We start from the raw sequence: 27,016 nt of genomic DNA, 5'->3' as shown, positions 1-27,016 counted from the left end.
TTGTCTCAAAAATCAGGTTTTTTTCTGAAATTTATCATGTTAGAGTCTTGGCTTAAACTTCAGATTTAATGTTCTGTTACTTAAGACTAGATTAGAACAGAACAAAACAGTCTAGAATAGAACAGAACATAGTAAAAAGAACAGACTGAATTACGAGAAAGGAATAGAAGTAATCAACTAATTCACTGGTTCTCAAAATTTTTTAGAGAACTTTTTACAATGGAAAAAGGACCCTAAGGCCATCCACCACCAAAGTATTTATCTTATTTCTAGTGGATAAAGAAATCAGCAGTAATAAATGAGTAAAAGAAAAATGAAGAAAGTAATCAAATGGTAACAAGGCAGCAATTATAAAAAATAACAAATCCCCAAATAATACACATATTATACCCAATAATAATTCTGTACATATGATTAGCAACAATTAAAAACTATGATGAACTCATGATAAGAGTTTTGTAGCACTGAAGAAGGGTCTTCCTTGAAAACTAAAATTCCAGCTCTTTTCAGTGGTAGACACACAATTGCTAAGGAATTTCATGACAGCCAGATAGTAGAGTCCTCAGCAAATCCAAATTATATTATCTCTAGTTGATAAATCTTTAGTTGTAGAAGCCTTTACAATTAACTTGGGCAATAATACTTGTTAGTGACCCTTAGTACGTCATAAAAAAGGAAGTCATATTATTCTGACATATCATTCTCCCATAAAAAGGAAGTAATTTGAATTTTCAATCCATTAAATATCATTAAGATGACTTTCATGGCCCAAGAGTGTACCATATAAAGGCTTTGAGAAACACCCATATACCAAGGCTCCAAACGGTTTTGAATCATAGGCCCCTCTTGTAGTCTGGTGAAATCTATGGCCAGCTTTTCAAAGTAAAATTTATAAATAAAATAAAATATATATGATTACTACGAATTCTAATCAAAATACAGTTATCAACATATTTACATAAACCTAGTGATGTGCTATAGTATTATATATGCTTCCTTATTAATGCTCTAAATTAAAATATCTAATTGAAGGTCTACTATCTGTTTTGAAATGATATCAAATGATACTTCAAAGTTGCTACACTAAATGTAAGTGTATAAGTATATAATAAATAAATAGATATATAGTTCTATTGATGACAAAAATACCATAAATGTTTATGTATATTCTTTCCTACAAATGAAGGAAATGATAAATTTCAGTTAAAGACTAGTAAAAAGAAATCCGTCTCTAAGTATTCTGACCCTCCCTATATAACCCTGCATTAAAACTTGATCTAGTCTAACTTCATTTTTCAGGCAAGAAATAGGCCCAGAATAATCAGTTGACTTTCTACAATGCAGATTATAAATAGATAACCTGAAGTCAAAACGGCTGGCTTTTAATTCACTGATATTTCAAGAAGACTAGTAATCTGACCTTTGAATTTCATTTTACTGAAAGGGTTTGCAAGGTCCTACATATAGAAAGCTGCTCATTAGGAATGAACGCAAGTGGCCTGCTCAAAGAAATTGCATATAAACTTGTTTGTCTGCCAGGAAAAAGAGTGAAAATAAAGGAATATCAATAATTCTGTTCATTTCAAAGAGTTTTAGGTATTCATCTCAACCAGTTTCAAAAGTTCAAGTCTAACAAAAGTAATTTGTAAAATGATAAGAAATATTATGGGTTTGCTTTGTAAATAGTCTCAATTCTTCAAGGAAGAGCGAGGGGATAGTTGTTATAGAGAGACACCAAAACCAACAGAAATCCTCTAAATTTAGCTAATCTAGGCTTTTAGATTGCAATTTGAGCTTGCTTTTCCCATATTAGAATCATAATGTGTTAGACTCCTGGTGCTGTAAATAACACTTGCAGGGAATTACAACAAACACACTATCAAGTGGATATTAGAGACTTTTGTTCTCCAGTCAGTCTCACTATCTGAGAAATAACCTGTTAGGATAAATTATTATACAATTGAAAATATGACAATAATAATCAATACTTTGTGAATACCTACTAGGTGGTAGACACTATTCTAAGTGCTTCACTCACCTCACTTCCCTGAATCCTCTCTGCAAATTTTTTATTATTATTATTATTATTTGAGACGAAATTTTGCTGTTGTTGTCCAGGCTGGAGTGCAACGGCCTGATCTCAGCCCACTGCAACCTCAGTCTCCTGAGTTCAAGCAATTCTCCTGCTTCAGCCTCCCAAGTAGCTGGGACTATAGGTATCCGCCACCACGCTCAGCTAATTTTTTTTTGTTTTTTGTTTGTTGTTTTTTTGTATTTTTCATAGAGACGAGTTTCACGTGTTGGCCAAGCTGGTCTTGAACTCCTGACCTTCAGGTGATCCACCTGCTTTGGCCTCCCAAAGTGCTGGAATTACATGTGTGAGCCACCACACCTGGCCTCCTTCACAGCAACCATATAAAGTAAGGTTAAACAATTGTGGAAGCTGAGACATAGCTTGAAAGCTATCTGCCCAAAGTCTTAAAGCCAACAAGTGGCTGGATCCCTCTGAAAAAGGACAACCAGAATATTGCCCTCTAGTTTGACTGTTTCCCAAGCTACAATCATGAGTAACCTACCCTCACCATTTCTGCCATATTCATATGCCACCTATCCTCTCACTTACCTAATATTTTTCTTTAAATAGACTTTAAATTCACTCTTTTAAAAAATTAGTTTTGTTTTCAATAGTAATTTTCCTACCCCGGAAATAAATTTGTTGTTCTTTTTGTATTTTTCTAATACCTCAAATCCGTAATTAAAAGATCATTTCTCATGTAGATATAAAAAACAAAATGATTTAATAGCTTATTTTGCACTCCCTATTTTTGACTTACCTAGCCCAACAATCCCTGCATGTGAGTAGGAAAATCATTGTTATGATTTTCATTTTAAGGATGAGAAAGTCATGATTAGAGGGGTAACTGACTCTTCTAAGGCACCATAGCCTAGGTGAATTTGGGAGACAGAATCACAAGCTATTCCTCAGAGCAATGCCCTGGTTAATTTTTTCAATTTAACAGCAATAGTAAACGGTGTTTGAAATATACTTAACACAGATTTGGTTTGTGCAGTCTTTTCAACAGAAATACTAGCTCTGAGTAACACTGCATTCTTATTTCTTCATGAGAAGAATATTATCTTTGCTATGTTTAACAGTATTTCCTTAAGCAGGCACGTCTCTAAGTTGCTTCAGTTTTACTTTTAGACCATTTATATAGTTTACGTTGCCGATAACTAGAATACATTGGTGATCAAAGATTAAAGTTACAGTCACTGGAGAAAGGTAATGTAGGATAAATCAGATATTCTGATTTTAATTGGTGTTCTGGCACCCATATAATGTAGTTTGCCTTACATGCTGGGAAAAAGAAATCTGTTTTAATACCAGGGGAAATACTTTCCCTATTTTTTTCCTCTTAATTTTAATGCATTTGGAGAAGAAGCAGTTGTATGTGTTCTTTTACTTTGCAGTATGCATGAAGGCAACAGTAAGATAAGAGAGGACTGCACACCAGGCAGAAGAAAAAGAAGACTGTGAAAACAAAATTCCACTTAATTCCCAAATATGCTAGCTCCAATCCTGTAAAATTAGAGAAAATAATACCTTAAAGTGTTACATAAGATACAAATCAAGAAATAGGTAAATTATGTATTGGTTCACTAAAGAAAAACAGAAACATCTGATTTTGAGGAAAATACAGCAATTTACTTTAGCAAGATTTAGACTTACACCCAATGCATATGTGCTAGGCATCTAGATATGTAGAGAGTTTTACAGGTGATCTATGGAAAATGAAAAATTCATATGTATATTCATCTGCAAATCAGTGAAATTATACTCAACTTGGGGCAGCTAATACCTTATCAAATAGCTAGAAATCTTAGTGCTTAAGTTACACTGAAAGAGTTTAACAATGTAGAAGGTAGTTGAATTGGCTCCTTGAAAGAGTTGTCTAAAATTGGGTCAAAAGGTTGTATATATTTTGTTGGCACACAGGTAGGAGTATGCTCTTAGTGAAGGGATGAGGAGGTATAGTGGAGTCTGAGCAAAGGCAGGAGGTTGAAAAGAAAAATGATATATGCCAAGAAAGGAATGAAGCCCAGTTGAGAAAACTACTGTGAGCTCCTACCCACTGGTTAAAGCAATTATTTCTCCATCAGAGTGTCATTCTTTTAGAGGAAGGCTCAGATACCTATTAAAATATTATTATTCCTAGAAGGGAACTTTGTGACTGAATTGCAGATCTTCTTAAAAGAAAGCAGGGTCTGAGAGCAGGGAGATGGTAAGAATGTACGGGCATTAATTGAAGGTAGAGAAGATGGTGGTGGCAATGGAGACAGCAGCTCTGGAGTGGTGAAGTTAAGACCATTCAAATCACGCTTTATCTCTTGTAAAGAGTGGCAGGAATCAGTCATGGAAATGCTCAGATTTGGCTCTTAGAGGCAAGCTGATGTGGAAGGCAACATGGGGTTGCTCTAATTTCTCAATTAGGATGAAAAATGGGAGGAAAATTGAGTCTGATGTTGGAGATACTGAAGGGTAGGAGATTCAGAGGCAGGCAAGGGATGAGAAATTACATAAAGGGTACAATGTACACTATTAGGGTGATGGCTGTACTTGAATGTGAGAGATGTGCCAAAAATTCACATATTCTTTATCTTTATAAATAGGACAAATTAACTATAGAATATTGATTTTAACTATCTACCTAAGTGAGTTTCAAAAGCTAGAACTTGGAAAAAATAATTTGTAAAATGATGCAAACATTTTGGCTTTCCTTTAAGTACTCTGAGTAAACTATTCTGGTTGATTGAGTTTTCTTTGTAAAGCTGGATGAAGAAAACAAACAAACAATAACAACAACAACAACAAAAAACAAACTTCAATTGCCTTTAGTAAAAATGTCAATACATAAATCCATTTCTGTGCCTGAATGGAGAATGCTGAATATGATTGAATTTGCTTTGATGATGACAATCATGTAAAAACAAAAACAAAAAATCCTGAGGTGCATTGTTCTAAACATAAACCATTAATTCTCTCTCTCTCCTATACATGTACACTAGATACATACCTGTCAAATAAACATGTATCATTCATCTTTATCATGAAAGGCTCTAGGAAGCTGATTTGGTTTGGCTGTGTCCCCACCCATAGCTCACCTTGAGCTTAATAATCCCCACGTGTTAAGGGCAGGGCCAGGTGAAGATCATTGAAACATGGGGGCAGTTTCCCCATACTGTTCCCATTGTAGTGAATAAGTCACGCGAGATCTGATGGTTTAATAAACGGGAGTTCCCGTGCCTCTTTCCTCTTTTGCCTGCTTCCATGTAAGCCACGCCTTTGCTTCTCCTTTGCCTTCCGCCCTGATTGTGATGCCTCCTCAGCCATGTGGAGCTGTGAGTCCATTAAACCTCTTTCTTTTATAAATTACCCAGTCTCAAGTACGTCTTTATTAGCAGTGTGAGGACAGACTACTACAGAAATCATTTAAAAATCAATTCTTAAATTTTCCGGTTTGTTACCATTTCTCAATTTACAAGTTAAAAAATTAATTGAAGGATCTACTTTCAGTGTGGGATTTTATAACATAATACTATTACTAACAAATTATTTTTCAAATTGCGCAGCTTTAAGAATGCCAGAAAAAACAATAAGGCATTCATATTATGTAATTTTACCACTTATTTGAAATCACTCACCCATAATTTTTCATTGTTGTAAGCTTGTTTTTTTAAATGGGCCCAAGCATGAATATAAAACATATTTCAAATTTTAAATTCTGATTTTTTTTTTTTTTTTTTAAGGCAGAGTCTCACTCTGGTTACCCAGGCTGGAGTGCAGGGGTGCTATCATGGCTCACTGCAGCTTCCGCCTCCTGGGCTCAGGTGATCCTCCCAACCTCAGACTCCCAAGTAGCTGGAACCACACAAGCACACCACCATGCCCAGGTACTTTTTTATATTTTTTGTAGAGATGGGGTTTCATCATGTTGCCCAAGCTGGTCTTGAACTCTTGGACTCAAGCAATCTGCTCACCTCAGCCTCCAAAAGTGTTGGTATTACAGGCATGAGCCACCAGGTCTAGCTGGGAAATTCTGGCTCTTCATGCAATAACCTTAAAATGATGCAATACCCAACCACATTTATATTTTAAATTCTATCTGACTAAATATGGACTAGATATATACACGTAGGATAAACATGTGTAATTCATTGTTATCATGAAAGGCTCTAGGAAATTGATATGGTTTGGCTGTGTCCCCACCTATATCTCACCTTGAACTATAATAATCCCCACGTGTCAGCTGGGTGCAGTGGCTCACGCTTGTAATCCCAGCACTTTGGGAGGCCGAGGCGGGTGGATCACCTGAGGCCGGGAGTTCGAGACCAGCCTGACCAACATGGAGAAACCCCATCTCTACTAAAAATACAGAAAATTAGCTGGGCGTGTTGGCGCATGCCTGTAACCCCAGCTGCTCGGGGATCAATTCTGAGGCAGGAGAATTGCTTGAACCCGGGAGGCAGACGTTGCGGGTGAGCCGAGATCACACCAGTACACTGCAGCCTGGGCAAGAAGAGAGAAACTCCGTCTCAATAATAATAATAATAATAATCCCCACGTGTACGGGGGGAACCAGGTGAAAATAATTGAATCATGGTTTCAGTTTCTCCCATGCTGTTCTCATAGTAGTGAGTAAGTCTCACAAGGTCTGATGGTTTTATAAGTGGGAGCTCCTCTGCATAAGCTCTCTTGCTGCCACCATGTAAGCCATGACTTTGCCATGATTGTGAGGCCTCAACAGCCATATCAGTAATCTGTCTATATGTATTTTAGCATGAAGTGTTACTGTAGCTCAAATTATTTAATCCTAGGTTATCTGTACAGGAAATTGCATAAGAACATAGCTTAGTAAGGAGGAATAACTTAAGTTTGTAATTATTAAGAACAATATTAGTAGCAACAGTAAAAACAATAGTAAACATTAAGAAAATTCTTACCATGTACCAAGCACTGTGCTTAGTGCTTCACATATTTTATCATCTTATCCTTTCAACATTTTTTTTTTTACCCAAGGTCATACACCATCTAAGTGACAGAGCTGGGCTTTCAACCCCAGAGCCATGAATTTTATTACTAAGTTGAAGAGTTTGGTAACGTGGTGCTAAGGCCCTGACTCAAAGGGGAAAGTACTACTGATTGGAAAGGGCAGTAGCATTCTTAGTCATCTGGAAAAGTACAACAGTGACGTTTCCAGTTGGGAAATGTGGAGTAAACGTGACATTTTTCATCTTCCTTCTCTGACAAGCTGCTAGGATTTGAAATTCAGTTCTTCAGGGGTGGCTGGGTAGTGTGGTAGTAAGAAGTGTGAGCAGCACTTGTAAGAAATAAGATTCTCTTTTTACTACTGTTATCTGTGATAAACCCAGCAGTAGAAGATAAGCTAAAAAGAATCCAGTAGCAAGGCCTGCACAAGTCCTATACCCATGGGGATTTCAAAGTAAAGGGCTGTTAATACCATAAAGGAGAAATAATAGACATTGGGGCTCCAAGAATAATGAGAAGTTATTTTATTTAAAATCCAGGATAAATATATAACTGAAGTATCTATGCTTAAAAAATCCAAAGATGTAGAGGAGCACAAACCCTGTTATCATTTTTGTTTTGATGAATTTATTTTATTATCATTATTATTATTATTTTATTTTTTTATTTTTTTGAGATGGAGTCTTGCTCTGTCACCCACACTGGAGTGCAATGGTGCAATCTCCGCTCACCGCAACCTCCAGCTCCCGGGTTCAAGCGATTCTCCTGGCTCAGCCTTCTGAGTAGCTGGGATTACAGGTGCTTGCCACCATGTCTGGCTAATTTTTGTATTTTTAGTAGAGACAGGGTTTCACCATGTTGGCCAGGCTGGTCTCAAACTCCTGACCTCAGGTGATCTGCCTGCCTTGGCCTTCCAAAGTGCTGGGATTATAGGCATGAGCCACCACGCCAGGCCTATTTTGATGAATTGTGACTCTCCATCCTGCAACACCATGGCTAAGCATCCATTGTAGATCTTAAAGATCTCAAATTGTGCACACTTTGCATATTCAAACGTAACAACAGCTATGAACTGTTTCTAACCTAGAGACTGCAAATATCACAAGTTTCTATAGACTCTAAGACCCAATTTTAGTGTTTATAATCAACAAACTTTTCAATGGAGAGGGCACTTTTTTGTGTGAGTTTCCTTCTGGGGAGGATGAGAGAAGAGTCAGGAAAGTAAGTTTTCTTTGATTTTTTTCTCTTAATGTTTTTCATGGAGACTAAATTCACTTGCAGTCTTTACCAACCTAAATAATATTCACCATGTCAGTATCTGTTATGGAAGAACAAGTCATCAGAGGCTAGTGGTATGCATAATCCAAAATTCTAGGAGTCTAAAGATATCCCTGATGGTATTTTGTAAACAATGTTTAACAAATTTGTAAACTGAGTTGAACTGGAGCTACCAAATGCCCCCAGAAATAAATGTTTTTCATCTCATCTTTTAGCTTGAAGCCACCGAATCTTAACTCTAAGAGGCTTTAGAGAGTTAGTAGTAGCTATGTTGATTGGGCCTAAGAATCAGTCAAGATAGAAATCAATTCCACATATTCAGCTATCCTTTAACCTGGTGGAGAAAGGCTCCTGGGTTCTTACAAAAGTCTTTCCATGTTATTTCTTTCTCTGCTATGTACATGTTGATACCTAACATTGGCTGGCTATGATGGGGGGTTATTTGATGGGATATGTGGAGAAAGCTAGCTTCATCTACATACAGTTTGTGAATGTAGTAGTGGAAGAAATTGTCTCCCTTGGGTGTATATGCAAGTTGCTCCTATTGAAGTAAACTTGTAAATTCATGCTTTAAAATAAAAAGCACTTTAAGCAATTAGTCACAAAGTACTTTACTGATCTACAACTTTCAGTCAGAATTCTGGTAAGTTGTAGAATCTCTAATCTCTAAAGACTCATGTAACAAGTTGATTGTCCTGATGGAGGCAAACTTATTTAAAATAAGTTGTGGGTATTTTATTATCTCTACATCAAAATAACATCGAAACTATTCTCTTACTGTTGTTGTACTGCCTTTATTTGATGAATTTTTTGTTTCTTATTGATGTTTCTGAGTTTCTCTGAATCGACAGACATGCCTTTATATTTTATAGAAGCCTCATCTCAGATGGAAGGGTAATGTAGGAACACAAGAGTCTTCTGAATGAATCCCATGTCCAGAGTGATGAGTTAATATAGTTGAGTTGATATTAACTTAGACTGAATTTCTACTGCTAACTCTACAAAAATTTCCTGACATAAATCAAAATTAGTGCATGGCTTCCAAGATCACTCACTACCCAGTTATCTTCTAAAGAATAGGCCTTGGTTGTGTTTTGAAGATGACACTGTAATAAACTTTGAGCATCAGATTCTTGTAGGTTTCACTATCTTCGCGTGAAGACATACTGAATCCTACCTGAAGAGATCTTTTAGATCACTTTTCCTTTCCTTTTCACTTTGTATAATTTTTTTCTTTGGAGAAAGAACAAAATACAGAAATTAGATACATATGACAGAGATCAAATAATTTAGTTACACATTTTTTGCATGATTACTGGGAATTTCCTAGATTCCTATCACTAACAAGAGAAAATTATATTAGCAAAAGTATAAATAGCAGTCCTAGAAGAAGTAAAATTAGGGAAGCTGAAGAGTTTGGGCTGTATACAGTCTAAATCTAGGCATACTTTAAGAGATAAAAATTTAAATGGTAAAAATCCCTTCAGGAAAGAATTGAATTGTCATAAACCAAGTTCACTGGATTAATTAAAGTGCCCTTTTTTGAGAAAATTTAGGCTTACAGAACATTTTTTTAGAATCCCTTTTTCCCCCAAAGTGTTCTGTGACAGATATATGAAGTGGCAGAAGCCTTAATAGAAAGTATTTAGATAAAGATGGTTCATTTATAACTATATAGAGTGAGCAGCTCTAGTAGCCATTCAGAACAAGCTAATTCCATTGCTTGATTTACTCGCACAGAAAACTGGATGGATTTTAAAGATATTTGGGGATAAACTTTATAGACTATCTTGATAGGTTAATTAAGAATGGAAAGGTGATAAAAATCACCTATCAAGGTAATTCATCATACAGCAGTTCACTTGATTGATTGATGGACTGCGCCGTTGCATGTTTTGTCATGAGTTAAGCATAATCTTACATATATCAAAATCGTCATGAGCAAGTAATATTTTTCTGTAGTACACTTCTTTAAGGAAGCCTATCCATTCAGTCTCAAGGAGCATATGTGAGCCCAGGATAATAAGAATGAATGTAGGCTGAGTGCATTGGCTCATGCCTATAATCCAGGCCCTTTGGGAGGCTGAGGAGAGAGGATTACTTGAGTCCAGGAGTTCAAGACCAGCCTGTGGAGTACAGTGAGACTACATCTCTACAAAAGTAAAAATTTAGCCAGGCATGGTAGTGTGTGTCTGTAGTCCTAGCTATTCAGGAGACTGAGGCAGGAGGATGTCTTGAGCCCAGGAGTTTGAGGCTGCAGTGAGCTATGATTATGCCATTGCACTTCAGGCTGAGTGACACAGTGAAACCCTGTCTCAAATTAAAAAAAAAAAAAAAAAAGAATTATTGTAGAAAATGCTAAGTTCTAAACACTTTATATATATTGACTCATTTAATCTTCCTAACAGCTCTTGAGACAAGAGACTATTTTTGTGATCCTCACTTTATAAATGAGCAAACTGAAACACAAAAAAGATTAAACAAATTGTCCAAGATTGCATAACTAAAAAGTAAGGAACCAGAATTGAACAAGATGGTCTAGTTCTGGAGTCCTAGATCCTAACCGTATACTGTGCTCCCTCCCTGGGTGTAATGTACTGCCTCTTATGTTTTTGGCTTTTCTTAGTGTGATGATTAACTTTAGGTGTCAATTTGACTCGATCGAGGGTTGGTGAAATACTGATTTGGGGTATGGCTGTGAGGGTGTGTCCAGAAGAGATTGAACCATGAGTCAGTGAACTGGGCCACCCTCGATGTGGGCAGGCACCATCCAATCAGTTAGGGATGTGGGTAGAGCAATGCAGGCAGGAGAAGGGGGACATTCGTCTTGCTCAGCTTTCTCTTTTGACCTCTCTCTCTCTCTCTTCCTGAGTAAAACACCTTTTTATCCTTTTCCTTGGATACCAGACTCCAGGTTCTTTGGCCCTTAAACTCTGAGACTTGCAGTAGCCGCCTCCTGGGACACTCTAAGGCCATTGGCTTCAGACTGGGGCTGCATTCTTGGCCTCCTTGGTTTTGAGGCTTTCAGACTCAGTGGTCACACTACCAGCTTCCCTCAAAGCCATGCTACCAACTGTTTCGTCGTCTTGCAGATGGTCTACGGTGGTGAGACTTTGCCTTTGTGACAGTGTGAGCCAATTTTCCCTAATAAATTCCCTTTCATGTATATCCTATTGGTTCTGTCCTCCTGGAGAACTCTGACTAATACAGACACTGATGCCAGGAATGGTTCTAGAGGAACAGTATTTTTAAAGTGAATTTCATTAATGGGTTTTGGGATTTCTGGAACTGACTCTATAATCTAATTAAACCTAAATAGTCTTTGGCATGAACTGTTTATAGAGATACACAAAATAAATGCACTTGATGCTCCTAATTCACCACTTTCAGGAGGTAAGTTTAGTGACTCTATGCATACCTTCAAACTCTTGTGGAAAACCAGTGAATGATAATGAAGTTAGTTGGGTGCTCTTAGTATCACTGGACAAAGTGAGGAAAGAAAAAGATGAGATTGGGGATTCCAATTCCCAGCTCCAGATGCACATACATACCCTAAAAGTTGCTAAATGTGTCCTGAAGGAGAATCTCCTTTTCCGTAGCCACAGGACTTAAACTGCTGAAAATCAAACATAAGCCTTCAGCATGCCATTGGCTGAATTATAAAGAAAGGTGAACTCTCGGCCTCTACTGGTGTCTACTGTTAAAGTGAGGACATTAGTTGGGAAAAAAAATGGAATTATCTAAATGGGGATGGGGATGTGAGGGATGATCCTGATGGAGCTGGGGGCATTGAGCTCCTAAATTCTGGTGAGTATTTTTTGCCAGGGTGAGTGTCCTCTCCACCCCCAGAGGCAGGGGCACCCCCACCCACAGTGGTATCTCCTTTCCACCCCTCTCTGAGATTAACTGCATTGCCAGAAAAAAGAGTAATGGTCTCCCCTGCAGCAGTTGCCAGGCAAGACAATGCTGGTTCTCCTCAAGACCCACCCCCACCACCCCTCTTTGCTTCTAAACCTATAACTAGACTCAAATCCCAGAGGCGAGGTTCAGAGTATGACCCACAAGGAGGTGCACTATACTCCAAAGGAACTACTTGAGTGTTCTAATTGATACCGGCAGACATCCAGGAAGCCTGCGTGGGAATGGACATTAAGGATGTGGGATTGTGGTGGGAGAAACATAAAGGATGAGGCCAAATTTATTGATATGAGCCCACTAAGCATATATTCTGCATTTAATATTGCAGCTCAAGGAGTGATAAAAGGCACTATAAGTTTATTTGGTTGACTGGCTGAAACATGAATAAAAAGATAGCCCACCCCATGAGTGAGCTGGGGAGGCCTGATCTACCGTGGTCTCATTTAGAGGAGGGAATTAAAAGGCTTAAGGAAATTGGAATGCTACGGTGAACTTGTCACATAAAACCTACTCACCCACACTGGGAGGGTCCAGAAGATACACCTTTCACTAATATTTTAAGAAATAAATTTGTGAGGGGAGCACCAGCATCCTTAAATATTTCTGTGACTGCTCTTCTCTGCATTCCAGAACTTACAGTGGGAACTACAATCACTCAATTAGAAAACAAATGCAATGGGAATAATTGGATCCTTGGGTGGCAGAGACCAAGTGATGGCACTCAAATGCCAAAGGCAAGGTGGACATAGTTACTGGAATTAACAGCAGAGGCAAAGCAACAATCAGAATAATCTGACTTGTGTAGACCTCCAGCATTGACTAATTAATCATTATGTTCCTAGAAGTAAAATAGATGGGAAGCTTACTGTGCTCTTACTTGAACTGTAGAAGCACAAAATTTCTGGGTCAAGTGAACAAAATCCTAACTCGAATCATGACAACAGGGAATCACTGCCCCTTGATCAATTTCTAGACTTGAGCCAGTTTATAGACCCAGAGCCCTTTAAGTGAAGGGGAGACCAGGTCCCATTGAGGAAAGGCCCTGGTGCACTACATAAAATTTATACTGTTAGTCTTTCTCCTATATTTCCCCAAAGGGACCTCTGGCCTTGTATCAGGGAAAGGAAAATAATCAGACTTTTCGGGGATGACTGGCCACTGGCTCTGAACTGACATTGATTCCAAGAGACTGAAAACATCACTGTGGCCCTCCAGTTGTAGTAGAGGTTTAGGGGAGTCAAGTGATTAATGCAGCTTTAGCTCAGGTCCAGTGGTCCCCAAACCCATAATGTAGTTATTTCCCCAGTTCAAAATGCATTATTGGAATAGACAGACTTAGCAGCAGGCAGAATCCCCACACTGGTTCCCTAACTAGTGGATGAGGATTATTATGATAGGAAAGGCCAAATGGAAGCTATTAGAACTGCCTGTACCTAAGACAATAGTAAATAGAAAATAAGGTAGCATTCTTGAATGGTTTTCAGAGACTAGTGCAACCATCAAGGACTTGAAAGATGCAAAGGTGGTGATTTCCACCATATTCCCATTCAACTCTCCTATTTGGCTTGTACAGAAGACAGGTGGATCCTGGAGAATGGCAGTGACTTGTTGTAAGCTTAACCAAGTGGTGACTCTAATTGCAACTGCTATATCCAATGTAGTTTCATTCTTGAATACATTAACACATCTGGTGCCTGTTATGCAGCTATTGTTCTGGTAAATGCTTTTTCTCCATACCTGTCCATAAGGCCCATCAGAAGCAGTTTGATTCACTGGCAAGGACAGCAATACACCTTTGCCTTCCTACCTCAGGGGTATACCCACTTTTCAGCCTTATGTCATAATCTGTTTTGCAGGGATCTTGATTGTTTTTCCCTTCCACAAGATATCACCCTGTTCACTTCATTGATAGCATTATGTTAACTGGACCTAGTGAGCAAGAAGTAACAACCACTATGGATTTATTGGCAAGACATGTGCATTGTCAGGGGCCTGGAAATAAATCCAACTAAACTTCAGGGCCTTCTATCTCCATGAAATTTCTAAGGGTCCCATGGTGTAGGGCCTGTAAAGGTAGCCCATCTAAAGTAAATGATGAGTTGTTGGCATCTGGCCCCCTCCTACAACTGAGAAAGAAGCCCAATGCCTAGTGGACCTATTTGGATTATAAAGGCAACATATTTGGGTGTGTTACCCTAGCCCATTTACTGGGTAACACAAAACCCTGCTAGTTATGAGTGGGGCACAGAACAGGAAAAGACTTTGCAACAGGTCCAGGCTGCTATGCAAGCTGCTCTGCCACTTGGGCCATGTGACCCAAGAGCTCCAATGGTCCTTGCTGTATCAGTGGCAGATAGGTATGCTGTTTGGAGCCTTTGGCAGGGCCCTACAGGTGAATCACAATAGAGGTCTTTAGGATTCTGCAATGAGGCCTGGCATCATCTGCAGATAACTACTCTCCTTTTGAGAGATAGCTCTTGACCTGTTACTAGGCCTTAGTAAAAGCTGAATGCTTGGCCTTGGACCAGCAAATTACCATGTGACCTGAACTGCCTACCATTAACTGGGTGTTATTTGGCCCATTAAGCCACATAGTTGGGAAGACACAGCAGTATTCTATTGTTAGATGGTACTGGTATACACATGATCGGGCTGAAGCAGGTCCTGAAGGCACACTGGTAAGTTACATGAAGCAGCCCAAATGCCCATAGTCCTCACTCCTTCTACACTGCCTCCTCTCTCCCAGTTTGTACTATGCCTTCATAAGGAGTTCCCCACAATCAGTTGACAGAGGATGAGAATACCTGGTCCAGTGGTTTGGCTGAATGGTCAAGGACTTGGAAGGAACATAATTGGAATATTGATAATACAGAAATTTGGGGAACAGTTATGTGTATAGACCTCTCTGAGTGGGCAAAAAATGCAAAAATATTTGTGTTACATATGAATACTCACCAAAAGGTGACCTTAGCACAGGAGGGTGTTAATGATCAAGTGAATAGGATGACTCATTCTGTGGATACCAGTCAGCCTCCTCCTCCGTTACCATTGTCATTGCCCAATGAGCTCATGAACAAAGTGACCATGGTGGTAGGGATCGAGGTGATTCATGGGCTCAGCAACATGGGCTTCCATTCACCAAGACTGATCTGGCTACTGCCTCGCCATAGACTGAGCACTCACAGACCAATAGTGAGCACTCAGAGGCCAACAGACTAAGCACTCAGAGACCCACAGTGAGCCCTAATATGGCATCATTCCCCAGGGCAGATTGATTCCATCAGACTACTTCCATCACAGAAGGGGCAGCATTTTGTCTTTACTGGCATAAACACTTACTCTGGATATGGATTTGTCTTCCCTGCATACAATGCTATTGCCAAAACTACCATCTTACCATCTGTAGACTTATGTAATGGCTTATTCACTGCCGTCCTATTCCACACAGCATTGTTTCTGACCAAGGAACTCACTTCACAAGGAAAAAGAGCAGCAATCAGCTCATGCTCATAGAATTCACTGGTCTTAGCATGTTCCCCATTATGCTGAAGAAGATGGCTTCTATAGTACCAGCTAGGTGACAATATTTTACAGGGCTGAGACAGATTTTTCCAGAAGGCTGTATATGTTCTGAATCAGCATCCAATATATGGTACTGTTTCTCCCATAGCCAGGAATCATAGGTCTGGGAATCAATGGGTAGAAATGGAAGTAGAACTACTTACCATCACCCCTAGTGACCCACTAGCAAAATTTTTTCTCACTGTTCCTGCAACATTATGTTCTTCTGACCTAGTTCTGGAGGGAACTTGGTTCCAGAGGGAGGAATGCTTTTACTAGGAGACACAAAAATGATTCCGTTGAACTGGGAATTAAAACTGTGACTCGGCTGCTTTGGGTTCCTCGTGATTCTTGAGTCAACAGGCTAAAAAGGGAGTTAGGGTGTTGGCTAGGGTGATTGATCTAGGCTACTAAGGGGAAATTGGCCTACTGCTCTACAATGGAGATAAAGAATAGTGTTTCTGGAATACAGAAGATTCCTTAGAGCAGCTGTTAGTATTACCCTGCCCTGTGATGAAGGTCAATGGGAAACTACAACCACTCAATATAGGCTGGACTATGAATTGCCCAGACTATTCAGGAATGAAGGTTTGGGTCACCCTGCCAGGCAAAGAACCATGACCAGCTGAGGTGCTTACTGAAGGCAAAGGGAATATAGAATGGGTAGTAGAAGACATGTATAAATACCATATACAGCCATGTGGCCAGATACAGAAACGAGGACTGTAATTTTCATAAGTACTTCCTATTTTGTTAAGAATACATTTGTATGTATATTAACATGTCTTAAACAAGTATCTTTGTTTTCTTTTCTCTATTTTTCCTTTATCATGTAACGTAAGATTTATTGACAATATCAGCCTTTGAATATTGTTAATTTTATAATTTTATATCAGATTTGAATTGCAGGAGATCCGAAGAGTAAACAACACTCATGAACTTTATCTTTTCTTCTGAGGATAGGATTAGTACATGTTGACTTGTAAACAGGATAGTTTTATCATGTTGGACAGAATTATGACCTTTTTATAGTCTTCATTTGGAGATTAGGTGTGGTTTAAAGAGGTGCATAATGGGTGCCAAGCTGGCAAGGGATAGACTTGTGATGGGTAATTTTGCGTACCAACTTGACTGGATTGAGGGATGCCTAGATGGCTAGTGAAGCATTGTTTTGTGGTGTGCCTAGGTGACTGTTTCCAGAGAAGATTAACCCATGAGTCAGTGGACTGAGAGAGAAGAAGACCTACCCTGAATGTGGGTGGGCACCATCCAATCAGCTGGGGGAGCAGCTGGGACAAAGCAGGTAGAAGAAGGGAGACACTCAGCTTGCTCTGGCTTTCTCTCTCTCCCTTTCTGAGTAGGAAACTTCCATCACAGAAGCTGCTGTTTATCCTCCTTCCCTTGGACATTCAGCTCCAAGTTCTTCAGCCTTTGGACCCTGAGACTTGTACAAACAGCCTCCTGGGAGCGGGGTGGTCTAAGGCCTTCAGCCTCAGGCTGGGGCTCCACTGTTCACATTCCTGGTTCCCAGGCTTTTGAATTTGGACTGAATCAAGCCACCAGCTTTTCTGGCTCTCCAGCTTGCAGATGGCCCATCATGGGACTTTGCCTTTGTGACTGCATGAGGCAATTCTCCCTAATAAATTTCATTCCACATGTATTCCTTATTGTTTCCATCCCTCTGGAGAACCTTGACTAATCTGATGATATTTTATAGACAAGTTTTCCACCTCCCATGAGAAGGCAAGGCCAGAGAGAAGAAATAAATATACTTATTTGTGAAATACATTATTCAGTACTGGACATCAGCTATTCTTAGCTAATTAATTATTGGAGTGCTCCTACTAGTCTAGCTTAGGTAACTATTAAGTAAACTGATAACAGTAAAAGAAGATGTAGGAAAGCAGCTCTTAAAAACCAGACTTTTTCCAGGAAGAAATAACTTAGCTAACCTTAAGCTGAATTATGTAGAAAACAAGTCAATTTCAAATCCAACAAAAACAGTACAGTAAACCATATATGTTCTGAAAGACCAAAATAAATGCCCATTTATTAACTAAGATGAACCCTAAGGTTAAGGAAACAGAAGTTACTTCCAGGTTGAGTGTTGACAGCTTGACTGTCATGGAAACTTCCTAAATTTCTACAGCTACAAGAAAAACCACACTCTTGCTAAACTCCCTAACAATAAGAGATATCAGAAAAATTGTCAGACACTTCCTAACTGATTTATAGCCCACACCACTGCAACTTTAAGAAGACTGAGGGGCAATCTTACATTCTTTCCTGAGAAGTAACTGAAGATCTGAAACCAGTTTTGGCCAGCTTGCAGAGACTGTCTACAAACTGTCTTTGTATCCTATATTTCTTTAACAGAAAGAGCCAAATTCCTTCTCACTTTAATGCTAAATCCTCACCCCAGAATAAACATGGGATGTACATTACATATATGTTTACCCATTGGGCATGTGCTTGACTCTGCTCATAAATATGTATAGCTTTTTCCCCAAACCTGCTAAATATGTATGCCTCTATTGTGTAATACAGACTCTGTGAGGCATAAAAACCCAACTACCCTTTCCCTCTTTGAAGAGAGAGCATCTTTGGTACACACTGGAGACTGTCTCTTCCCAATTTGCAAACTGATATTGCCAGTAAAACTCATCTTTCTACTATTTCGCCAACCTGGTGGGTTTTTGGATGATACATTTCATCCCTGCCATTCACTCTCACTATAATATAAATATGTTTTCAAAGATATCTATACCTTAGGACAAATGGTAGAATTAATGTAAAAGATAATTTTTTTAAACAATTTGCACTACCTTTCTGACGGTTTAGAAAAGGGACAATCTAAGGTGAAAACAGGTGGACTAGGCTTTATTGTAGAAATGACAAAATTAGCAATTAGTTGCTCAAAGAAAATTTATTGGCACTCGGTAAAGACAAATGCCACAAAATCCCATTGAAACAGATATTTGAAAGCACAAGGTGCTGATGTAGCCACTAGATGAATCTGTTTGATAGTGGTTGAGCCCGGTGAATTAAGGAGTTTATAGCTGTTATTTATATGGCTCATGATGCTTATTGTGCAATCTGCAAAAATGGATTCCCTTTCTCACACAGGACAAGGTAGATTTCCAGCAAGCATATCAAAATCGCCAAGTCTTTTGGTCAAATTAGAGCTGCCACCTTTTGCATGAGGTTTTACTTAAAGGTGTTTACTGATGGATAAACTCACGCTTCTGTGAACTGGTTCTTGCTTCTGAAAAAAAAAGCGGGTACTTATTTTAATAATTTAGAGAAAATGCTGTAAAGAAGTTGTGAAAAAAACGTAATTCCCATTTATAATCAGCCATGTTTGTAAAAAATTACTGTGGTAAAATTATGAAGAGAAACATAATTGACATATTTTCTTTAATTTTTAATATACTTTGCTTTTGCTATTGAAACTTTTGTGATTCTTGTATTCATCAGTGGTGATCTTAAGGTGATTCTTTTTTTTATAATTCAACTTACTTTTTACTCTACTTGAATTATTGCCTGGATTCCTATAGAGTCCAACTCTAGTTGTTATCAACTAGAGCAGACACTCTCAGAATCTAATGAGAGATTATCTTGAAACCTATTAATATTGTCTGCTAACAAATAGTATGCAAATACTTGGATGTAGAATTTTATTATGTAAAGAAATGATATTCTATCTGTGATTTATTTTCAAAATAAAATAGAATAAAATCATGTTTCCTTTTCCTTTCTCCACAGAAAATATCTTTCTCCTATTTAAAAAATGTTGAAATATGCTAACAACAACAAAATTTCTGATTGAATTACAGACCTGGAAGGGCTAATGCTGTCACATAGGTTATAACATGATTTTCACATGGAATTGTGCTCTATCATTCCTTAATCTCCTGAAAAGGCATCAAGAAAATTATTAAGTCTTGTGTGCATGTGTGTATGTGTATGTGTGTGTATCTGACAAGTTATAATCATTCACAATATACTCTTAATTTTTTGTAATTTAATATAAAAATCATAAATAATTTCTTTAACTCATAAGCATTTGGTAAACTCATAAGCATTAAGATAAACTATAGAAGGACAATTTTGGCTACATGTGGGTTTTAGAACAATCCTAACTAAACTCATTGAAATTAGGTTTCTTCTCTTTACTATTTACCAGACTTTATATTGATTCCATTTCTAGTTTAGTAGAGTTAGGGAAATACACTTTTAAGGAAAGAATATTGTACATTGAAAAAAACATACTGAAACATAAATGCTGAAAGTTACACCATAAGAATTAGTTATATTTATTTGCACACAAATGTGGCATAGATTTTGTGTATCAACACAACAAATGTCATAAGCTCTGAGTGATACAACTAAAATAATAGTAAAGACAGTATTGGCTAAAATTGTTAATCATAACAATGAGATACGAAACAGAGAAATAAAAAAATCTATAATACTCAATAAGGACCATCTGCTAGGGTTCCCATTAAACAAATGGGAGGGACAAAATGCATATCTTGGATGAAGAGGATTAGTGGAATCTCTGGAAATAACTTCTAATATCCTGACTATATCTAACTATGAGCAAACATCTCAGAGTTACTCCAAGACAGCTGAGCTTCACAGACCACCCCTACTCATAAATTTAGTATAGAGTACATCATCTGATAACTCATCTTCCTACCAACCTAGATCCTTTCTTGTCCTAGTCCTGCCACTTTTGGGAAAACATTTTATCATCACCAAGCCAGCTAATAATCTCTATGGGAATGCAGGCATGCTCCTTCTACCTTCTTTCTTACTTTTGTCACCCATGCAAATAGAGTGGATGGGACACACACACACACACACACACGCACGCACATTCTCCCTTTCTCTCTTTTTCATACACACACACAGACTCACACACACAATATCACTTAAAATATCCTTAAGTTCTGCTGCTGTCAGAATCCTTCCAGCAGTAGATTTGGAACACACTTTTTGCTCTGGAGGGAAGTTTAGAGAATTTAACTAAACCAACCCATCACAATTAACTTATAGAACGATACAGGTTACTGATTTTGAATTTGAGCAACGTAGATGAAAAGCCTCACCTTTTCAAAAATTAATTTTGTGATGTTAGACAAATAATTTAGCTTCTCTGAGTGAGCTTCACTTTTGTCAGACTAAAATTCTTTTCTTGTACAGTTAGCTGTAATTTTTTTGTATAGATGGCCAATGGGTGAATAAATAAATGATATAAAATTTCACTCCCAAATTCATAATTTTCAACTTTTAAAAATAAAAATATCTGTGAGATATAACTAATCTTATGAGCACATTTGTAAGCTCATTGGATAAATTGTGCTAAGATTAAACAGAAGTAGATTTGATGAAGCAATTATGCTAGTCTTTGGGGTAAGGTTTCACAGGAAACTCTTTCCTCTTTCTGTCTTTACTCCTACCGTGTAGTTATACCATAGAATTTTCTGTGTGCTATATGAAACTGTGAAAAGAAATGAGAAAGTTAGATTCATTTGTAATACATGTATATACCTGTGATGCTGGAGACTTACTTCACTGCCTTAGACCTCAGTTCTCACCTTGGATTTAGATATCATAATATCTAAATTGTAGGGTTATTCGTCTGACTAAACGGGATAGTGACTGTAATAAAACTCAAGTGTATTTCCTGGAACATAAATATGTAGTTAGTATAATATGAATCTACGTTTGATTTGGCATTAACACCAACATAATTACAAAGATTATTTACAATACATAATACACAATATTGCATTTTAAGAATATAAACAATATATAAAGTTTAATTAGTGAACTATCATGATATATTAAAATACTATGCTAATCGTAAGGCAAATTTGATCTTTTAATAATGTTAATACTTTCCCATCAATTTTAAATGTTTCTCTTACTTCTAGTGAAAAACGCTTCTAGTTTTGTTTTTAAATTTTTTAACCAGTGATATAAAACCTATTCCCATTTTTTTGTTTCCTACTGAGAAAATTTATGAGCTTTTCTAGCGAAAACATAATTTAAATAAACCATAAAATATTAAAAAATAAAGCAACCATCTAACTCCGTAACTCATGTGATATTTTCTAATTACAAATGTAGGTCATAGGTACAGTGATTAAGATTTTGAAAAATGTCCTGAGGGTAATGAGGAAATTAATATATTTAGAAATTCTAATTAAGTTGAAAATAACAGACAAATCATGATCAACCCAGACAATATGCAGCATTGCATATTATGTAGGGTACATGATTTTTGTTTGAAGAATTATAGATGTCATTTTAGGGAAACCATCAGGCTTTTCCTTTGTTGAACTGATTAATCTTTAGACCAGAACTAAATTGTTCTGAAAAATTGGGAGTATTTTAGAAGGAGAATGAGAAGAGAGATGGACAGAGACCTGAAATCAAGAGGAACAGAAACCTATAGGTTTTGGAGAGAGAAGAGAAGAGCGGTGACAAAAGAAGGGATTTCTGTTCTTCAAGGTGTAAGGTTAAGACAACAGAGCTTCCAATAATTTGGAAGTACTTTTAGTACTTGGAACTGGGCCAGTTATTGGGGGTATATGACAAAGTCTGTCCTTGGTGTGAGCATTTGAGTCTGTCCTTGGTGTGAGCATTACACATGAACCCAGTCAAATTCTGGTCACACATCAAACTCCTATTAGATGAGAGCGGCACCAGAATGAGAGAACTGTCTCTGAGAGCTGTTCCATACCCTGTACCCAAAGACTTTAGCTTACTCTGCCCCATCATCTCTGTTCGACAGTGCAACATCCAACCCAATCCTCCCTTCCCCATTATTACCTCTACTTCCCAAATTTCCATACTTCTTGTCTCAGAGTTTTCAGAAGCCACAAAACTCCCATGCACTCTTGCATGCATTACTTATATTGCAAAGTACAATTAGAGCAAGTGACTAGGTTTGAGGTATCAGAAAACATAGCAAATGCAGACATAAAACATGAGGAGAAACTTTTGGGGAACAACCCTTACATTCAGTTTGCCCTTTTGTGATTTATTAGATTTTTAATGTCATTTAGCTAACAAACAAAAACATAGTACCAAATAGTGGGTAATACTATTTCATTTATGTGGACTCACCATTAACATCAGACTTCCACAAAGTGGAACCAACTTTCCTCTAATCAACATTGACAGAGCTCTTACGTAGCCCTGAGTAGGAGGCACCAGAAATCTGATGCTGAGCACCTTTTGAGTTCTGCTCTCAAGAAAAAAGATGATAGGCATTTGTTTGCACTGGCACATAGGGGGTCTCTATAAATATTTTTGTAATGACTTGATTAGTGGTTCTCTACCTTTTGTCAAAATCCATAGTTTTTACATTTGAAACATACTCCAATCATATCTCATAATACACAGTGGCTCTCATTGCATAGAGAAATGGTGCACGTACCCAAAGCAGAATACCAGAACCTCGATAAGGCATGTGTAGTTATGTGTCCTGTCCAGCTTCACTCTTACTAGAACTCTAATTTGAGTAGGCCTCCTGCAAATGCATTTCTCACTTCTTATTTTGAGAATGCAAGGTAGAATATGATAAGCAGTCTAACTACACTACAGTATGAAAGAGACAGCTATGTTTATAAAACTAAGTGATAGGCTTCTTGGAGAAGATGGCATTTTAATTGAATCTTGGAAAACAGGTAGGATTTTAATAAGCAGAATGGAGGAGGGGGCCCAGGAACAGCATTCTATGAGGAGGGAAGAACAAAACCAAAGGTAGAGACATAGGAAAACATAGGCGTAGCTAGACTTCAAGTTGTGTGAAGAGTAACCTCATGTTCCAGGACCAGTCATGACCTTGTCCACTGGTCTTCCCAGGAGTAGAGAGCAAACATTCCAGGGTACGGCAGTATGAACCAAAATATAGATATCATGCGGGATAGACACAATGGAACTGTCCTATCCCTAGATGGATATAACTACAAAGGTTCCCATTGCCATTTCCTGAGTTCATCCTGCCAAGGTGAAGCTGGCTCAGATTTAGATCTGTACTTGGCTTATCCTGACCATGAGCTGATATTTCCTGCTCTTCCCCTACACGTCCTGTTGCACTGATTTAAATGCACAAAAGTGTTTTACCTGGACCTTCCTCTGTGAACTGGAGAAAGGTCATGTTGAACTTTAAAAAATAGTAGTCCAGATCATGCTGATAGGCTGCCCAGGTTGAAAACTATTGAGTTATACCTTTGTAATAGAGGAATGAGTGAATGAATGGATAACACACAAGCACACACTCACCATTCAAACAATTATTTAAGCTCTTCTAGGGTTAAGTGACTCTGAATATCGCTTCTTAGAACTTCATGATTCTTATCTTCTGAAAGTTCCACTCTATCAAATGCATACTCCTGCACTATTGTACTGCTAACATGATGTAGAACATGACCTGAAGACAAAGCTGAAGAGGTTAAATTGGAAATAAGAACAATAAAGGAAATGTATAATATAATAATTCATTTAATTTACTAATAATTTAAAATATATAAAATTACTAACATGATCTCATTTAAACTTCTAATTGCATTTTGAACTATAATTAGAGAATGATAGCAAGCTCTAGTTTTTATTTCTGAAAGACTTTGTTTTCCTCTGTTTGATTATTTGTCCCTTTTGAAATCTAAAATGTACACGTATATTCTCTCAGAATTGCTTAGGATTCAGTCCTGGGAACTTAGAAGTTATAATGTAAAGTGAGGTAGGCTTTACATGAAGGGTTTTGATTGAATTAAAAAGATAGTGGAAAGGAATAGCAAATATTTTACAAACACATGCCTTATAAGCAACATTGACATGTTTTCGTTACTTTCAAAAAACCAATTTTTATTTTCTCTAAGCAACAGATGTGGAAGAGTGAGGCCCACTGGTGAGTACTAATAGGCATTGCTGGCAAATAAAAAAAAAAAAATGTGCTCAGAAAGCTCACAGAGACACATGAGATAAAAACTACAGATAAATACCACAGGGGAATGTAGGTCTTTGAGAGTCACTGCTCTGTAACTGGTTTGGGTGGGGTGCCAAGGCTAACACTGCTATTCATTCTCCCTGAGCAGCTTGTTATCTAGCAGTACTAAACGTGATTTGAAAATATTCACTGAAAAAGCCTCTCTAAGTGTCCACAGAATCAGAGCTTGGGAATGGAGTCAGAAGCCATTCAGCCTTATTTCCCGATGACGTCCATGGACGCAGACCTAGGTTTTTCACAGAGAAGCAAAGGAGGAATATAAAGGCGGTACTCAGATTGATTACTTGTTTATTATTTCAATAACAACTTTTTCACATCCTCTGAAAGCAAAAGGAAGACTCGGCCTGATTCAAACTGTGATACTCTTCAGGGGGAGCAAGAGAAACTCTGAGAGTCAATCAGGGGAGGGTAAAACAACTGTTTCTTGCATTTATTTTAACAGTTCTCTACATTACACACTGTACAGAAAGAAGGGCAAATTCACTATTTATACTCTGTTACAGTCCTCAAGTTTTTAAGCTGGCTTTTATAATCCTTTAAGTATTTCCTTGGAAGAAATAGTTTACATAATTCAATTAACACCTTAAGATTGTTCTACACGTTGCATAAAACAGAACAGGTTATCTCATTTGTTTTATATTTATTTTTATTATAGTTTAAGTTCTGGGATACATGCACAGAATGTGTAGGTTTGTTACAGAGGTATACACATACCATGGTGGTTGGCTGCACCCATCAACCTGTCATCTACATTAGGTATTTCTCTTAATGCTATCCCTCCCCTAGTCTCCCACCCTCTGACAGGCCCTGGTGTATGATGTTCCCTTCCCTGTGTCCATGTGTTCTCATTGTTCAACTCCCACTTATGAGTGATAACATGCTGTATTTGGTTTTCTGTTCCTGTGTTAGTTTGCTGAGAATGATGGTTTCCAGCTTCATCCAAGTCCCTGCAAAGGACATGAACTCATCCTTTTTAATGGCTGCATAGTATTCCATTGGGTATATGTGCCACATTTTCTTTATCCAGTTTATCATTGATGGGCATTTGGGTTGGTTCCAAGTCTTTGCTATTGTGAACAGTGCTACAATAAACATACGTGTGCATGTATCTTTATAGTAGAATGATTTATAACCCTTTGGGTACATACCCAGTAATGGGAATGCTGGGTCAAATGGTGTTTCTAGTTCTAGATCCTTGAGGAATTGCCACACTGTCTTCCACAATGATTGAACTAATTTACACTCCCACCAACAGTGTAAAAGCATTCCTATTTCTCCACATCCTCTCTAGTATCTGTTGTTTCCTGATTTTTTAATGATCGCCATTCTAACTGGTGTGAGATGGTATCTCATTGTGGTTTTGGTTTGTGTTTCTCTAATGACCAGTGACAATGAGCTTTTTTTCATGTTTGTTGGCCACATAAATGTCTTCCTTTGAAAAGTGTCTGTTCGTATCCTTCACCCACTTTTTGATGGGGTTGTTTGTTTGTTTGTTTGTAAATTTGTTTAAGTTCTTTATAGATTCTGGATATTAACCCTTTGTCAGATGGATAGATTGCAAATATTTTCTCCCATTCTGTAGATTGTCTGTTCACTCTGATGGTAGTTTCTTTTGATGATAATTTCTTTTGCTATGCAGAAGCTCTTTAGTTTTGTATAAAGTGTAAGGAAGGGGTCCAGTTTCAGGTTTCTGCATATGGCTAGCCAGTTTTCCCAACACCATTTATTAAATAAGGAATCCTTTCCCTATTGCTTTTGTGAGGGTTGTCAAAGATCAGATGGTTGTAGATGTGTGGTGTTATTTCTGAGGCCTCTGTTCTGTTCCATTGGTCTATATATCTCTTTTGGTACCAGTTCCATGCTGTTGTGATTACTGTAGCCTTGTAGTATAGTTTGAAGTCAGGTAGCATGATGCCTCCAGCTTTGTTCTTTCATTCGGATTTCCCCATAATAAAAAATGTCTCTTTTTTTGCTCAGTTTCCTCCTGAAATATGTCTTTGACATTATTAACCTCAATGGGTATAAAATTATGCATTTAATTTGTATCACATGATTCAGTTCCATCACATTAAATTACTTAATTAAAAGAAATTATAGGGGCGGAGCAAGATGGCCGAATAGGAACAGCTGCAGTCTCCGACTCCCAGCGCGAAGGACACAGAAGACCGGTGATTTCTGCATTTTGA

At 37.8% G+C, this 27,016-nt stretch overlaps 1 protein-coding gene across 5 annotated transcripts in view; it reads right to left on the bottom strand.

Annotated features, from left to right (window-relative positions):
- The window catches only part of PDE1A (phosphodiesterase 1A, calmodulin-dependent), a 386,517-nt gene that overhangs the window by 1,974 nt on the left and 357,527 nt on the right, over positions 1-27,016 (bottom strand). For 2 of the 5 annotated variants that reach the window (XM_011956691.1, XM_011956694.1), the window contains one exon: positions 18,669-19,070. The exons of 2 other annotated variants lie outside the window; for them this stretch is intronic. In XM_011956691.1, coding sequence (XP_011812081.1) covers positions 19,027-19,070 — 44 coding nt within the window. In that variant the 3' untranslated portion in view covers positions 18,669-19,026. Of the gene's footprint in view, positions 1-18,668; positions 19,073-24,184; positions 24,255-27,016 lie in introns of those variants that run through there. One more of the 5 variants, XM_011956692.1, reaches the window with a different exon arrangement.

Source organism: Colobus angolensis, unplaced genomic scaffold (assembly GCF_000951035.1).
Source record: "Colobus angolensis palliatus isolate OR3802 unplaced genomic scaffold, Cang.pa_1.0 Scaffold421, whole genome shotgun sequence".
Classification (NCBI taxonomy): Eukaryota; Metazoa; Chordata; class Mammalia; order Primates; family Cercopithecidae; genus Colobus; species Colobus angolensis.
This window is presented reverse-complemented; position numbering and strand designations above follow the sequence as displayed.